The sequence below is a fragment of the Notolepis coatsorum genome (genome assembly GCF_963971535.1).
Source record: "Notolepis coatsorum genome assembly, chromosome: 5".
In the NCBI taxonomy this organism is placed as follows: Eukaryota; Metazoa; Chordata; class Actinopteri; order Aulopiformes; family Paralepididae; genus Notolepis; species Notolepis coatsorum.
The window spans coordinates 113218811-113237269 of record NC_140169.1 but is presented as its reverse complement, the minus strand read 5'-3'; the positions used below and the strand labels follow the sequence as shown (position 1 = coordinate 113237269).

Here is an 18459-nt window from a genome sequence, read left to right as displayed (position 1 = left end):
ATTTAGAGCAAGTAGGCCTACTATGCTATCTCTCTCTTTTCTTTCACACAAACACACACAGGAACAACCCACATAGAGACAAAACTACCTAATTTTGTGTTGCATTTTAATGTTGCACTTACTACAGCTCCCTAGACTTCAACCTTCAAAGTTCTCAAATGACAGGGAGTCAAATGTTTTTATTGTTTCATTGTTTTGTGTCCCTGGTGGAGAGACACATTTCCATCTCGTGGATAATAAAGTTGCATTGTATATTATAATAGGCTATGTAACAGACGCCTGTGTGCTTTTTTTGTAACAATGAACTAACCAGTATGTCCTCAAATGACCCTGAATTATTATGTCCAATACAAATATAACTGCCACAATATAAGTTGAAGAAATCCCCCCACACTGCCCTTGCACTTGCGTTTATTGACATTTTGGCCAGAACTCTTCCCCAGAGGTCTGGCTGGGGCCAAAACATCAATACATGCAAGTGGGGTTGTAGAACAGTGTAGTGTGCTGAATTTTCCTCAGCTTGTATTGTCTCCTTCCGACATGCCTGCACAAGCGTTTTGAATGTGCTAATGACTGTGTTGATAGCCAATACAAACCAAAGTGACTGAAGCCCCTTGTATTTAATGTACATTTTTTATTATGAAGACTTGTGGTGGGCTTACATGCAGCTGTCCCATTATTAGGCAAAGTAGGGGGGGGGAAACACAATGTAGATGTTCAACAGATGTTGGAGTGTCCATAAATAAACCAATTCCGTTACAGACACATCACCTTTTCAGTTTCCATCCACTTTTGTGTGTCTTCAGGGGGGGGGGGTGGGTGTGGCCTCATCACAGTTGGCCAATGTAACCGTGTGAGTCGTTCTAACGGACCGTGAGGTCACAGCAGAGGCATCTGGTCTCTCCCTCAAGCCTCCCAATAGCCACAGTTGAGGAACAATATACTGTACTTCAGGTTGGGTGAAGTCATAATCCCTTTTCCCTTTTGGCAGCTGATAATCTCTGAGCACACTGTCCATTTCCCCTTAGTGTGCCCAGTGATGGGAGCGATCTTGTGTGAAGCTTGCATCCTGTGTGGTTAATTTTAAAACTACAATAACAGGAGCCCGGGGTCTTCTAATGGTGGTATTTATTTGTATCACCAGCGGTTAGAACCTAAGGGGTGTGGTGGTGGTGGAGAGGAGATATTGGAGATATTAGTATCCGGGGCTCTAATCGCTGCAGCCCGGTGGAGAGTTTGATATCTGGATACGGGGAGTCAATGTGTGTTGCTGACCATCCCAAAGCGTGTGTTGTTCCTCCATAGCCGCTTGGTAAGCAGGCTTTATTGGTGAAAGATCAGATCCTCCTAGCCATGTGGGTGCTGGCACCTGAGTAAGACAATTAGACAGAGATTAAAGAAGGGCTGTAGTGCTTGAGTCTGGTCTATTGCTTTCCAGTCTGGTCTTGACATTTTGAAATGTAATTTAACTTACTTTAAATTACTGCATTTCTATGGTGTTTTCTAGTACTAGGACACTAAATATTTAAAGGAACACGCCAACATTATGGGAAATGCGCTTACCATCTTCTCCAGAGTCAGACAAGAAGATAGATACCAATTTCCTCTCTGTGCGTTCAGTAGAAAGCTATCCGGCTGCAAGCTAGCCTAGCTTAGCACAAAATAATTAATAGAAGTGGATAACCAGCTAGCCTAGCTTTCATTCATTTGTACTAAGCCAGACTAGCTTGCAGCCGGATAGCTTTCAACTGAACGCACACAGAGAGGAAATTGGTATCTATCTCCTTGTATGACTCTGCAGAAGACAGTAAGCACATTTCCCATAATGTTGGGAAACATTCCTCTGACAGCAGAATGACTGCATGTAATCAAACCACTAATCCTGATATTGTTAGTGTCATGCTGTTCCAACTGTCTCTGAGGCTGCGGTTACATTAGGGCCATTTCATTTAGTTTCATTTAGCTTTTCAGAACACTGCATATTGGCAGGCAAGTTAGAGTTAAGTTAGACGTCGTTTTGTCTCGTCTACTATATACATGTAGTACAATGCCAAAGCAGTAGGTGGCGATGTAGTTCAAACATGAAGGCCATTTTCAACCAATCAGAAAGGTTGAACGAGTCACTCCACATCCTGCTCAAAATCTCAGAAAGCCACCATCTTTATACCTCGCATGAGCCATTTAGCAACATAGCATTTATTTTTCAGCAAGAAATAAAGTGCAATAAACAAAAACGGATACATTCACTGTGTGTTCTGCCTCATTTGTTGATGATTTGTTGATGAAACAAAACTAACATCAACACAATTGACCACCAAGAGCGGAGTTTAGTCTCACAAAAATATCACCGATTTTGTTAGCTTACGTCCTAACGTGATTGGGATATGCCATTATAACAGTATAGCATTGTGGCTAGCAGCGTAGTAACGTTAATGCTAGCAGAATGAATGGATGTAAACGTTATTTAACAGATTGCAGAATGGGTACAATACAATACGGCTCAATACAAACAATTGTTAAGGGAATGCAGACTGTTGTAGTTTGGAGTACTGGGTTCCTTATAACAATAACTTGACAACACATGATCTTAGTTTAACGGCAGCTACAGGCAATCTGAGGAGGACGCAGCTGATATCCTGTATAGGTCCAGCCAGGGGAGAATTTGGCATCTGTGTTTACTACTGCGCATGGGCGTTGGGCAAGAAACGGCTCCGTATCCGGCTCGCGCAAATTACAGGGCACCATTTTCGGCGAGTTTCCAAAAACGAAAACACCCTTTCAGCGTTGCCACTAGGAAAACGTGTTCTCCTGCCAAAACGGCGTTTCTTTTTAACTTGGACATGCAAACGTAATCATTCGAAAATACAACGTTGCTGTTTTACCCCAGTGTAACCATGGCCTCAATAAAGAAAACCCTCTGAGGGAGTGGACGCCCCAATCTTCTTTAAACCAGAACAGCTCTGCTGAGGATCACTGTCATAGCAATTTTGAAATAGTTGCTAATAATTGATAAGCCCACCAATTTAGTATGTGTCTCAAATGAGACTTGACATACTCTGCCCTGGGTTTTGATGCAGGCTTGAGTAGGCCCCTGTCTTGGATTCAAGTGAAGCGGTCTTGACCCGGCCACTGGATTAAAAACAGCTGTGTCCTGATGACTCAGTGAGCTAAGGTGTGTATACCTTTAGGGTCATGGGTTTGAATCGAACTCAGAATCGTTGCATGTGTGACTCCCCCCCCCCCCCCCTCCAATATTCCTACCACTTGCCAGTTAATAAAACTGAAATGCCTAAAAAAATCGTAAAACAAACAACATAAAAATACTTCTTCTTAACCAACATTCCACTCATCTACATGTATGTCTCATCTGTCAATTCCTCTTAGTGTGTGTGTGTCTGTCTGTCTGTCTGTCTGTCTGTCTGTCTGTCTGTCTGTGTGTGTGTGTGTGTGTGTGTGTGTGTCTGTGTGTGTGTGTGTGTGTGTGTGTGTGTGTGTGTGTGTGTGTGTGTGTGTGTGTGTGTGCGTGTGCGTGTGCGCGTGCGTGCATGTACATAGAGTGATCTGTGTATATGTGTGAGTGGCACAATCCTCAGCATCACAAGGGGATCATCTGTTTCTTTCTTACACCAGTCTTTGCCTAATGCTCTTCTGTTTAGTCCTCCGGGTCTCCACTGTCAGTCTGATGAACAACCACACATTACATTAGACTACATCAAGACAACAATGGGGTGGAACTGCACCAGACAGGCTTCAGGCAAACCTCTCCTCTTTGACTGGGCTGACTTCTCTGTTTATGTTGCAGGCAAGGAGGGCTTTCTATTTGTTGGCATATATTGTTAAATGCACTCACGGTTGTTGTGTATTGTATGTAATAGTGAGACAATTTTGTGTTTGAAATGCTGCCATAAGTGAGGACATTCTCTCTGTTAACAGACAGTACCACTGCTTTTTATTTTTAACAAGTTAATCCAATCAAAAAGTAGAATAATATAGAACCCAATGAGGTGTTAATGTGTTCCAAGTGCAGCGCAATCTATCCCTACACATGTCTAACCCTAACCCTAATCTATCCCTATAGTGTCTAACCCTAACCCCAATCTATCCCTATAGCGTCTAACCCTAACCCTAATCTATCCCTATAGTGTCTAACCCTAACCCCAATCTATCCCTATAGCGTCTAACCCCAATCTATCACTATAGTGTCTAACCCTAACCCTAATCTATTCCTATATTATCCAACCCTAACACTAATGTATCCCTATAGTGTCTAACCCTAACCCCAATCTATCCCTATAGCGTCTAACCCCAATCTATCACTATAGTGTCTAACCCTAACCCTAATCTATTCCTATATTATCCAACCCTAACACTAATGTATCCCTATATGATCTAACCCTAATCTATCCCTATATTATCTAACCCTAACACTATCCCTGTATTCAACTAGAATAATTTGCATAATGAATTATTGTAATGTGTAATGTAATGTATAAAAAGGTATGCACCTGTATACATATGACTGTATACAGTTGACCTAGTTGCCACTACTCAGAGAGGCAGTGCCAAGTGATATAAATATTCATCAATGTTCCGTTTTATGTTTCTATAATTTATCACGTTGTGTATGTAGACATGTACAGTGAAATAGTGTTTATTTAATTTTTTTTATTCCACCTCAAAACCTTTTTTTTAACACCTAGAGATGTTGAAGTGCAGTCCTTTATTGCAAATATCATTGGTCTGTATGAAGGCCACATGGTAGTTCATATCTGGCAGCCTCAGGTGGGGGCACCATCTATCAGTTTTGTATCAACATCAACAAACAATATACATTTTCACGGTTGACTGTACACTTTTTATATTGAGAAACGACATGTACACAAACTGGCCATAAGAAGCAGGCAGATTATGGGCCCACCAATGGAAAGAGCTGGATAGCTGACAAGATATTTTAATATCAAGCCTCATCCATGAATGATAGCTGGGTGACGTGTCACAGACAGTACTAAATGTACCCATAAAACATCATAAAACCTGCCTGCACCCATCAAGCCTGTCCAAAGAAACAGTGGGTTAAAATAAAACATTTATGATTTATGAAAACGTGTGTGTGTGTGTGTGTGTGTGTGTGTGTGTGTGTGTGTGTGTGTGTGTGTGTGTGTGTGTGTGTGTGTGTGTGTGTGTGTGTGTGTGTGTGTGTGTGTGTGTGTGTGTGTGTGTGTGTGTGTGTGTGTGTGTGTGTGTGTGTGTGTGTGTGTGTGTGTGTGTGTGTGTGTGTGTGTGAAAGAGAGAGAGAGAGAGAGACACACAGACAGAGACAGACAGACAGAGAGGGATACTGAGTCCAGACAGAGACAGGCAGACAGAGAGGGAGACTGAGTCTAAAGGCCTCTGCATGCTACAGAAACTGCGAAGCAACTGCAACACAACATCGACAATGCAACAGTGTTGCAGACACTCTGCCTTTATGCTTCTGCAACATCGACGCGCAGCCTATGATGCAACATTGTACCCCGGATGTGCGGCGCGCGCCAAGCCCCGCTGCACACTCTAGCAATTACATAACGGATTTCCCTTCTCAACCATACGTTAGTATAATAATAGCCCTGTTTATGTTTGTTTTCGCTTGTGTTCTTGTATATAGTGTAATATAGTTATATCTACTTTAGTTAAGTTAAGTTTGTTTGTTAGTTAACTTAGTTAGTTCATTATTTTAGATTCGTTTTATAGTTTAGGTAACTTTCATTTTACGTTGGCTAACGTTGGTTTTACTTTAATGGGATGGACGTTAATGTGCAGATGCAAATACATCTGTTACAGCAACAGGCTATTGACGAGGAGGAGGAAGAGCTGCTTATTTTAATTGCAAGGAGAGAGAGAGTGTGTCGAAGACTATTTTTTTTGTCTCGCGCCAGGAACACTAGAAGTGACAGGCAGCCCCGCCCCCATTCACTACCAACCAATCACTGCTACGCAATATCAACGCAACGGTTGTTCAGATTAGATTTTGGGGAGAGGTACGCAACATCCTCGCAACACAGTCTACAAGACCCTCTGCAACATGTTGCGTTGAAGTCGCGCTGATGTTGTGTTGCAGTTGCTTTGCAGTTTCTGTAGCATGCAGAGGCCTTAAGAGAGAGAGAGAGACACACACACACAGACAGACAGAGACAGACAGAGAGGGAGACTGAGTCTAAGAGAGAGACAGAGACACACACACAGACAGACAGACAGACAGAGACAGGCAGACAGACAGAGAGGGAGAAAGACTGAGTCTAAGAGAGAGAGAGACACACACACACAGACAGACAGAGACAGACAGACAAAGAGGGAGACTGAGTCTAAGAGAGAGACAGAGACACACACAGACAGACAGAGACAGGCAGACAGAGAGGGAGAAAGACTGAGTCTAAGGGGCCTTTCTCACTCACCAATTGGGATCGAATCAGCGCCCCCGGGGACGGGGGAGTGTTCTCACTCAGACGGACACACCCCTTTTGGGAGCAAATCGGCGCTGATTCGTTTTTCCCCCCGCTGAACCTGGGACGCTTGGAATAGGTGGTTTCGGATGCGGGCCAGTGGGAGCAGGGGGCGTGACACACACAACGTCGTTACTGTAATGCTTTTCATGCTTGCTTGAATTTTGGGCAGATAAAACCACACAGCAACAACTGGACAATACCCACAAAAACGATATTTATGGGCAATTTGAGAGTTCAGACCTCAACCAAACAAGCATGTGGAGCCTCACAGCTCAGTGGGATGAAAACATGTAGCCACGTTACAAAGCACAGCACTTCTGGCTCGCATTAGGCCTGGCAATTTTTGTTTGCCATGCTATGTCTATACATTGGTTTCTTGTTTGAATGCATTTATTTCTATTAGACCAGTGGTGCCCAACCAGTCGGCCGTGGTCGACCAGTAGATCAATGACATTCAATATAATCGATGCGAGCAATGTTACTAGTAAAAGGCTAAGATAACTAGCGTTAGCCGTTAGCTTAGCGTTATCGTTAACCCTGCAAAACGCTCAAAAGTGGACTCTACAACAGAGTTCCATTCGTGAGAAAAGAGGCAGAAAAGAGGCAGAACACACAGTTAGGGCTGCAACTAATGACTAATTTGGTAGTCGACTAATCTGCCGATTATTTTTTCGATTAGTCGACTAATCGAAAACCAATGTAAACAACAAAAAAAATGATTTTTTTTTTTTTTTTTAATTACCTATCTTTGTGAAAGTGGCTTCTCAGCTCTGGTCCAGCTGAAGACAGAGCAGAGGAACAGATTGGACATTGAGCATGACCTCAGAGTTGCTTGTCTACCATCACCCCAGACTTTGAGACTCTTGTCAGGACCAAACAACAACATCATAACATGATGATCCCATAGCAAATTAAAATAATGACTCATGAAACATTTGAATTTGGATCTTTAAGCCACTTTAAATGAAAATGTATTTGAAGAACAATACAGCAATCACTCATAACAAGATAAATAAATTAAATAATACAAATTAAAGTGGAAGTGTACTTTAAATAACTTTTGTTTGCTGTGTGTGAGAGGAGTCCGTGTGTGTGTGTGTATGTGTGTGTGTCTTACTCTGATCGCTGTGTGAGTGAGAGGAGTGTGTGTACTGTGTAATTTGTGTGTGTGTCTTACTCTGATCGCTGTGTGAGTGAGAGGTGTGTACTGTGTAATTTGTGTATGTGTGTGTGTCTTACTCTGATCGCTGTGTGTGAGTGAGAGGAGTGTGAATGTGTGTGTGTCTTACTCTGATCGCTGTGTGTGAGAGAGAGGAGTGTGAATGTGTGTGTGTCTTACTCTGATCGCTGTGTGTGAGTGAGAGGAGTGTGTATGTGTGTGTGTCTTACTCTGATCGCTGTGTGTGAGTGAGAGGAGTGTGTATGTGTGTGTCTTACTCTGATCGCTGTGTGTGAGTGAGAGGAGTGCGTGTGTAATGTATTGTGTGTCTAGTCTGATCATCATCTCCTGCAGGGGAACAATGTTTTCAATGTCCAAAATTTGCTATGGGATCATCATGTTATGATGTTGTCTGGAACCCTGAGAAGCCACTCTCACAAAGATAGGTAGTGCACAAAAAAAAAAAAAAAATTAAATATTTTTTTTTTAAATGACTAATCGACGCAACAATTTCTCGTCAACGATTTTTTTATAATCGACGTCGTTGATTATGTCGACTAATCGTTGCAGCCCTACACACAGTGAATGTATCCGTTTTGTTTATTGCACGTTCTTTGCTGAAAAATAAGTGCTACAGGCTATACTAGACTAGGCTAAGCTAACTAGCGTTAGCGTTAGTCCTGGGAAACGCTCAAAAGCGAACTCTACAACACCATCCATTCGTGATAAAATGGGGTGGGTTATATTGACAAGGCTTGACAACAGAGGTTCAAATATAACTTCATATTTATTGGTTATTTGTTCATTTTATATCAGCATCCAGTCTCCGCCGTCGTGTTAAGACACTTCCTGTTTACATTTTCGAACGTGACATCATCGCCTACGGCAAGCGTAAACGCTCAAAAGGCAAACCGTAAACAGAACCCGGAGCGAACCAAGACTGAAGTGTGTACACAAACTAGAGGGGGGAGAGGGAGGAGGGAAGTTCGCATCAGATCTCGGAACGGGCTAGAACGGAATGGAATGGAAACGAATAGGTGAGTGAGAAAGGCCCCTAAGAGAGAGAGAGAGACACACACACACACAGACAGACAGAGACAGACAGACAGAGAGGGAGACTGAGTCTAAGAGAGAGACAGAGACACACACACAGACAGACAGACAGAGACAGGCAGACAGACAGACAGACAGACAGACAGACAGACAGACAGAGAGGGAGACTGAGTCTAAGAGAGAGACAGAGACACACACACAGACAGACAGACAGACAGACAGAGACAGGCAGACAGACAGACAGACAGAGAGGGAGACTGAGTCTAAGAGAGAGACATAGACACACACACAGACAGAGACAGGCAGACAGAGAGGGAGAAAGACTGAGTCTAAGAGAGAGAGAGAGAGAGAGACACACACACAGACAGACAGAGACAGACAGACAGAGAGGGAGAAAGACTGAGTCTAAGAGCGATAGAGAGTCATTCATCATCCACCTCGTGGGAATAATCTATCTCTTACTTGCCACAATCCTTGGCTCTTCTCCTGTGTTGTCTCCTGCGGGGTTTACTGGGCTTGCTCTTGATCGACTGACTGCTGCTGGAGAGGAGAGTGAAAATGTGGTATAATAGAGGCCTTGCATGGAATGTTTGTGTACTTCTCTTTCTGCCTGCGGGCAGCAAGAAACAACGGTTTATCTGTACAAAACAATGGTTGCTATGTGTTGATTTATGAGAAATTATATATTAACAAAAACATAATAATTTGGTGTTTTATTACTGGATCTTGTAAATAATTCACAGTAAAACAGTAATATGCTTTTCCAGTGTTTTTATCCAGTCTACCACTGCACATAAATTAGGCATTTTCCTTTGAAAGTGGTTACCAATGGTTACAAGGGGCCGTCCTGGAAGAAAGAGAAGTACACAAACATTCCACGCTAGGCGTCTATTCACATTATGGAATAAGTGACAGGATTGTCAAGAATACGGGACAAAAAGAAAGATTTATTTCAACTAACCTTTCATTATTCAAGTGTGTCGTCCTGCGTCTAAAAGAAAATAATTATTTTGTTTGTCAGCTGGAGAGGGCTAGGTTCTTACATTGTATTTGGTTGATATTATGAATAATATCAGACTTTGTTGAGGTTGTTGTTCTGGCATCTGAAATGTGTTCTGTGTGGGTGTCCTGAAGGCATATATACCAGCATTCACATTATTATTATTTATTATTATTATTATTATTATTATTATTATTATTATTATTATTATTATTATTATTATTATTATTATTATTATTATTATTATTATTATTATTATTATTATTATTATTATTTATATACCTGCATTCACATTCCCGGTGCTCAACGAACGTGAGCTCCACATACTGCCCAGATCTCTCTGTCGGATTGATCCTCAGCAGCTGAAACACAAAGGAAAGGTTGAAAACCTCTGCAGAACCATATTTCATACAAACGTAAAAGCACTATGTTTGGCATTCTGATGAATGTTTAATATGATGTGTTTAATGTCAACATGTATCCTGGGGACTATAGCTGTCTTTGTTACAAAGAGCACATGTCTGTTGGATGTTCTGTTTACACGCCTGCAGTGGTGGAACAAGTACCCAAATCCTTTACCTGAGAAAAGGAGAAATACCTGGTATGACAAGTATGAAACGGCTTGATATAAAATGCACTCAAGTATCCAAATCAAAAGTACTTAATTTCTTGTCCTCGTATAAAGAAGCATTCCATCAGAATGCATTAACCTCTGTTAATTAAACTAAATGTGTTGGTGGTCCAGTTATAATTGTCCTTGTGGCTTCCTCATTAAGTTGGCTGGACCAAAGTGAAAAACTTTTTTCATTTTATATTAAATGATTGCATATTTTTTAACGTGAAATCCTTTAATTAAAAGTAACTACTACAGTCAAGTGTTGTAGAAAAATGTAATGAGTAAAAAAGTAGGGTATTTGCCTTGAACTTTAATGAGTAAAAGTATTAAGTGCCCTACAATGGGAATAAGCTACTCAAGAAGAGTACAGGTACCTCACAAATGTATTTATCCCTTTAACCCTTTTACCACCACACTACCAAAATGGTTAACTCTTTCACAACTACACTACAGAAGGTTAACCCTTTCACTACCACATTACAGAAGGTTAACCCTTTCACTACCACACTACAGAGCAGTCTGTAGTGTGTTAGTGAAAGGGTTAACCTTCTGTAGTGTGGTAGTGAAAGGGTTAAATTGTTTTGATAATCACATTAGTGTGATTCGAATTTTGACAACTGAACACTCTAATGATGATGTCACACGGAAACGTCTGGAAAAGAAACCCCCACCTCAAAGGGAGCTACTTGAGTGAAAAGCACTTGGTTTACTTTCCACACACCTGCATGGTGGCGTTGCTCGTGAGGGTGGGGCGGCACTCCAAGTTCTCGTCGCCACAGCAACCGGAACATCGCCAGAGTGGGACGCAGGCCGGGCTGAAGATGTGCTCCACCTCCCCGGGGTACTCGGCTTGCACCTCCACCAGGAGCTCCAGGGAGCGGCAGAGGCTCCGCCTCCACACCTCGTGGAAGGATATGACTGAAACGAGAGTTATCTAACCGGTCGGTTTGATGTTCACATCGATGGCTCAGGGGAGTAATTGCAGGGAGAGAGGCGGGCACATGCCTTGGTATCTAGTGCACCCGCAGAGTGGTACAGGTCACCACTGAGCAGCTCGACTGGAGCAGTTAAATGCTTTGCTCAAGGGCACTTAAGTGGTAGTTGTTTAGTTTGGAGGAAGAACAACAGAATAGTGACAATCTACATACTGTCTATTCATGAACAATTTAGGATGACTCTTACCTTTTGAGCGAACCTCAACTGGAGGGTGAGAATTCTGCAAAAACATGGATAATAATGGAGGGGGGGGGGGTAAGTTTCAGCAAATTAATGTAATATATTATGTAAACGTAAACATTACAAACAAGACAAAGAGGCTTGTTCTGTTAAAGGTCAGTTCTGATGAAGGTGAATACATGATTTGTTTTTTTTACAAGTACTCCAAGAGCAGTGTAATGTAAAGTCTAAAAATATGAATGATAATAAAATAATAATAATATTAAATTAAAGTAAAGCCTTCAAGCTACAATGTGCTTCACAAGTTCTAAGATGAACAGCATAATAACAAGTACACATTATACACAATCAAACAGCACAATAACAAGTACACACTATGCAAAACCTAAAACAGCACAATAACAAGTACACATTATACACAACCTAACAGCACAATATAAAGGACACACTATGCAAAACCTAAAACAGCACAATATCAAGTGCACAAGTAAAACAGCTTAAATATGCCTAAGGGTAAAGGTAGGTTTTCAGGAGCTTCAAATTAGCAACTGAACCAGACGATCTGATCATATTCATGGGGAGGAGGCCGTTCCGTTACTTTGACCCATTTCAGAGAAGAGAATAACGGAGAGCAAAGTGAATGGCCAAAGTGACCTCTGATATTGATAGCCCCATCGTAGATTGGCACAGTTACATAATATACATAAATATACAGCGCTTACAACAGAAGATGTTTCATTAAGCAGTTGAGGAGCTCCCTCTTGTGGTAAAACGAGAGACCATAGGTATGAACAATGATGTCGCCTGTAGCCTACTTGAGACAGAGAGGGGATCATTATATTACTGCTTTCTATGAAACAACATATGGTTTGGACTGCATTTATATAGCACTTTTATCCAAAGCGCTTTACAACTTATGCCTTACATTCACCCATTCACGGTGGAGGCAACCAGGCAAAGTGCCAACCTGCTCATCGGGTTAAGTGTTTTGCTCAAGGACACTCCAACACGCTTCTGGGAGGAGCCATAATCTAACCGAGAACCAGACGACTGCTCTAGCTCCTGAGCCACTGTCACCCGCATATAAATCTGTGCTGCAGACTGATAACAATAAGGTTGTCTGTCTGCCTTGTCTATATAAATCTGTGCAGACTGATAACAATTTTAAGGTCGTCTGTCTGCCTCGTCTATCTCTCTGTCTCTGAAAATATCATGGCCTCTGCCCTCAATAAGCAAAAAATAGTTCTAAGTACTGTATGCAAACTAACATTGCCTATTCCCTTGGGTTAACCCAAACAAAACAAGTTCACGTAAGGCCTCTGAGTCTAATGAGGAATAGCATCTCTGGGAGAAGTCTAAACATTTCTCCTTCTCTGGACGAGTTCAGTGTGCCACGGGGGTTACGTTTTTGTTCTCGCCAGTTGTTTTCTCAGGCTCTTGTCAGCTCAGCGGCTTTCTGAGGCACAGTTTAAGTAGTGGGTTGGATGAACTTGGCATCGTGAAGCATACGCTGTCCCGGTCACGGGTCGGAGCCTCATGTGAACCCAATATGAAAGTCCCTGAAAATATTCCTAATCACACTAAAATGACTGTGATATTTGTTTTGTTAAAATCAGAAACATCAGATTTTGGGACTCTACAGAAGCCACTGTGAAAGCCTTTACAATCAATCTACACAGAGCCGTGAATGATCAGCTCACAAGAGCAGCTTGATTGTGTCTTCCTGAGGAACGAGTCCGTGCTTTTTATCCTTGATCATACAGAAGACATCATTGGCATATAATTCATAATAATAATTCAAAAGCTTTTCATGTGTGTCACAGGAATTGTCCAAATCTTCCAACCGCACAACGTTCACCCAGCAAAAAAAAGATTGGATCCCCTTGTTGTGATTGGAGTGATTTACCGGCTGGTCTCATAAACTCTGATAGCTTCATAAAACCAAATATTCAACAGGGTCAATGGCCCAATATATTACGATGATTAAGGAGCTTACTCTACTCAGTGTTTGTGGTCAATGAGAGTCGCATGCCAAAACGGACTAAAATTTTAATTCTGTGCAAAGGAAAGGAAAAGTAATTGAATTTCCTGCTTAAATCATTACAGTAATCGCATGAGCACTTGAGTGTGGACCTAGAGGCATGCCTGCTGAACGTACGCTATAGGTCTTTGTATGTCCCTCTGGGAGACACTCGAACATATCAGCAATTCATGAACAAACGGGAACAAAAACACAACATTTGCCCAAACAGTGTGAGACAGTGCTCAGAGACAATGGGCAAAGAGACCCAGTTCTTTGGTCCGTGACCTTAAACTGAGCTCCGACAGTTTTTGAGTAGTCATCCGTGACCCCTGTGTTTCCTGGTGGAGAGAGTGTCCAGGCGCTCTGCACCGTGGGTTGGATTCAACATGAGTTTTGGCTGAGAGTCCGGGAACCAACAAGCCCAGCGGGGAGCCGGGACTGTCCCCCTGCTTGTCTAGGGGCCCTGTATTCCAGATCAAAAAGCAAAGACTCCTAACATTTATCATAGTGGGAGTTTTTCCCACCTCTCTCCATTACAATCTCTGTGGACGTGGCTCCATATACACCCGCTATACCCACAATAGTCATGTTTCTTTGTTTGATTTAACGAACCCCCCAAAACAACAAGAATCACAGAAACACGAGCCTTTGCCTGATTTATTCTTTTTCTCTTTAATCTCTACACCCCCCCCCCCGCGCCTCCTCCGTCAGTCCGTTTTTTATCTCTCAGCTCCTCTCTCCCATTACCGTTCATAAATGTCACAGTGACTCTGTGATACGGGCGCCGCTCAGACAATAATAAATATTTTTCCGTGGGGTTTTTGATGCCTGTACTCCACGCCGCGGCCCCATCTGGCGTGCTTTCAAAGCCTCTAATAAATCAGATCACCACATACTCTGCCGAGTCGGCGAGGGGGATATGAGATACTTCTCACGTCAGCTGGTTCTGCACCACATCTGGGACGCCTCTTTCTTTTTTTGCGTGTCCAAGGCAAGCTTGGCCCCAAAGGTGCAAGTTTGTCTTCTCATCGATGTATAGCCTTGTTTAAAGGGGAACACGACTGAAATGAAGAATGCCAATATGTTATTTCCAGGGCCTTCAGTCAATATTTTTGGACACAAGCTACTCTCAGAGAAGTAAGACTCAAACTTGTGATGTCATCAAGTATATAACGTCTTCTGTAGTCATGTTCACTTCTGAAACAGAAACTGTACCTGTATACTCAGAACATTCCCACTGGGTGCTCTCAGTGTCACCCATAACACCTCTCCGTGGAGTAGCTTCAGACTTGATGAACTGATGACATCACAACAAGTTTGAGTTTTAGCACTCTGGAGTCTTAAGACGATTGGAATAACATGCATCAATTCTTAAATTCGGTGTAGTTCCCCTTTAAGTGTTCCTTCTCCTCCACCCTAATTGGCACGTTTAAGCTTAAAGGGGAAGGGAGGGGTATCTAAGATGCATGCCTCTACGGACACCGTTCCTTTTGTCTGGGAGCTACTGTATCCATCTCAGAGAGTGAACATGCTGGTTTGGCTCCCTGCAGTGGCACAGTATGAAGTACTGTATATAGCCCCGCTTCCTCCTTGCAGATGGGAGCTCCTCATTACCACAGCATCACAAGTTCAACTCCCTCTGGCATAGAGAAGCGCAAAGAGTCAGGAAAACCGCATCAACTCTGCATCAACTCCGCATCAACCTAAACGCACTGGGGGAACATTTGGAAGCACTGCAGATGGCTGACTTTGCCAGCAATTATGACTGCATCGCCCCCTCCAGGGTGTTGTCGTTCGTTATAGGTCTTAGGCCTTGGGCGATGTAGCTAACCCTGCTTCATTAGGGTAGCAGGCTGACAAATATATGACTGAGTTAAATGTTAATGACATGCTTTATTATTGTCCCATTTCCCAACCTGCCACCCTGCTCCAGGCAATATGTTACCCATCTACACTACACAGTCTTGATGGTGTATAATGGCCTCACAGAAAGGAGTGCTGGTCTGTCATCATAATGACCAACGTAACATCTGACGTATGGAGATGTAAATTGCTAGTTTCCTGCAAGTGTTCAGTTAACAGTAACACGGAGATGTTTATGATTATATAATAACAGGGATACCACCCCCCTCTATCCTCTCAAACTGTCCACTGTAATTACCGTAATACACTTCTGCATCCCCGGAGGAGCTTCAATGTAATCTCACTATACGATGATGTGTCATCCATCCCTGCTGTGTGTAGTACAGCAGTCTGTATAGCTCTTATTATTGGCTTAGCGGGGGAGGGATCACCTGTACGAAGCTTACTGTACTCTGTATGTCTAATGTAAAACCCAGCAGTTATGGATCTCGAAAACATAAACATTCTAAATAGGCCCCTTTGTATTTCCTGTTGCAATGTTTGTTAATACGCTGACAGGACATACACAGGGGCCAGAGCTGTTCCCTATAGCAATGGAGAAGCAACAGAATACTTCTGAAGAAAGGTCTATAGTCCCTCCAAATCATCTCTATAACAGGAAATCATCTAGCAAGTCAATTTATCCTCAACATGTGATATCAATGCAACAAGCAATTTTGCTCTCAACACAGTGATGCTTGACTGCAGTTATGTAAACTTCTATATCTTTATCTGGATGCAGCTGAATCCCAGCTGGTGGAGCACTATACTGTAAATACAACAACATCCCTAGTGTCTAGTGGGTCTGCTTGAGTAAATATCTGTAGACATGTGAATAATTACAACGAGTAGCCACTCTAAACAGCACTTCAAACATCCCAGTTCACTAAATACACACAGAAGCTGCTGCAGGTGTATCTAGGCTATAGTGGCAGTTAGCCAATACTACAAGTGGCTGGAGAAGGCTGGGGTTTAACAGGCACCCTCCACTCTCTCACGGTCCAGGAATGAAGGGGGACAAAATGCTCTTTGAATGTGACTCTTATTACTTTTTCCACGTGAATTGGTAATAGGAGTCACATTCTCTGTCGGGGAGGAAAGTAGAAATTAGGCAGCTATAAGTGGGAGTTTATTGCTAAGTAGACAGATAGAATGCAACGTTAACACCTGATAATACAATGATACTTAGCAACATTATATGATATCACTGGAGTTATCAAGACCATGAGCTCGAACTGACACATTTAAATTCATAACTTCAAACAACAACAAAATGTCTACAGTGAATGCCATATTTTGGTCGATGGCGTATAATCCTCAATTACAAGGCTATTATTAGGATGTCGCCTATTGAGAAAAGTGTCATCAAAGCAGTGACAGACACATCAAGTTCAAACACGGAGCATGTGATGAATGTATATTTGAATTACCTGAACAGGTGTTAATTGCGTCAGAAGAACGGCTAAAAGTTGTGAAACCACGATGAAACTTTGCATAATGCCAGGTATAAATATGCTAGTCTTGACGGTGGCTCGTTAAAATGCCAGATACAGGTCAAAAGTGGCTGTAAGTAGCAGACGCGAGTGAGGCTGAGAGGATGCGCACATTGTCCCCCTGTGCGCTCCTGGCAAGAAAGAAGCGCTGTGCGGCACTTCTATTACCATCGCTGCTAACAGACCAGCCTGCCCTGTGCTATCAAGCAGCCATTGAGAGGCAAGCAAAACCGAGACAGCCTAGAAACTTAAAAAATAATGCAGGCCCATTGACCGATGTTTAGGGAGGCGCGCCCCCCCTCCCCCCCCCCCCCTCTCTCTCTGTCTCTCTCTCTCTCTCTCTCTCTCTCTCTCTCTCTCTCTCTCTCTCTCTCTCTCTCTCTCTCTCTCTCTCTCTCTCTCTCTCTCTCTCTCTTTCTCTCTCTCTCTCTCTCTCTCTCTCTCTCTCTCTCTCTCTCTCTCTCTCTCTCTCTCTCTCTCTCTCTCTCTCTCTCTCTCTCTCTGTGATTAATTAGGCTACGCCTATAAAAAAGAACATTCAGTTTTCACATAATGTTTCAATATAAATACACTTTTTGAGTGAGTATTGAATTGTAATGCAGAGATGTTTGACTAGTGTTATGTCTAATAGATGATATACTCATCATTGTCTAGTTGCAACACTTTTGAGTTAATTCATCCAAAAGTGTTAAAGGAGATGCTCTACTCAAGATACATAGGCTATTCCACAATGCTATCACAATACACAAAAACATTAACTCTTTGCCCGCCAAACCAGAGAAAAGTCGGGTTTCGTCACCAACCGTTGAGCGCCAAACCCGACTTTTCTCTGGTTTTGATAATTATTTTTTTTATCTACTTTTTCTCCCCATTTTCTCCCTTCCCCAATTTCGTATTGTCCAATTCTACCCTCCCCTGTCTCGAACGTTGGTAGGCCATGCCTCCCACAAGCCGGCTGCAATGTGGACGAAGCCTTGCATCACGTGTCCCCTCCGGTACTCGAGGAGGCAGCCGGACCTAAAACATGCTTTTGGTAACGATCGCAGTTTCGGGGTAAGACGACCCCCCCCCCCCCCCCCCCTTGGTGATTTTGTGAAGACACATATGTATGGTATATACCTTTGATATGGGAGTATTTGGGGTTTCAGGCGAGCAACCCGAACGATTTGGGCATAATGTATATAGCGCGTCATATCTCGCGATCTATGAAAAAAGACTGGATTATTTTGGAAAGGGGCGATGTAGCGTGTAATAGCGCACAAACTACAGTATGTAGAAATGAATGGTTAGTCAGTGATGGACTATGAACAATGCCTGTCAAATGAGCCATATTGTCTCCATAGCTATAATACAGAACACACGATGGGTCCGCAAACATCGCTAAAATTGTCAATAACGCTGGCGCCATTGAGTAAAGATGGGAAAAGAGCGTGGCAGTCAATGAGTTAAGCTGATGGATGTTCGTGTAAGCGCTTACACCAAATAGGGATGCTCGATATTGGCTTTTTTACCGATACCGATATACCGATATTGTCCAACTCTTAATTTCCGATAC

The 18459-nt window shown here is 42.6% G+C and overlaps 1 protein-coding gene across 2 annotated transcripts; it reads right to left on the bottom strand.

The window, feature by feature from the left end:
- Nucleotides 1-661: 661 nt before the first annotated feature.
- Nucleotides 662-17036, bottom strand: LOC311227938 (placenta growth factor-like). Of its 2 annotated transcripts, none has more exons than XM_084313809.1 (7): nucleotides 16842-17036; nucleotides 11493-11526; nucleotides 11032-11228; nucleotides 9977-10056; nucleotides 9656-9685; nucleotides 9157-9234; nucleotides 662-1369 (listed from the first exon to the last, which is right to left on the bottom strand). In XM_084313809.1, exons 1-7 carry the CDS (start codon nucleotides 16905-16907, stop codon nucleotides 1348-1350), a joined length of 507 nt encoding a protein of 168 aa, XP_084169935.1. In that variant the 5' UTR covers nucleotides 16908-17036; the 3' UTR covers nucleotides 662-1347. The 2 variants fall into 2 exon arrangements, with proteins under 2 accessions (XP_084169935.1, XP_084169936.1); XM_084313810.1 differs by having other exon boundaries at nucleotides 9157-9231.
- Nucleotides 17037-18459: the final 1423 nt, after the last annotated feature.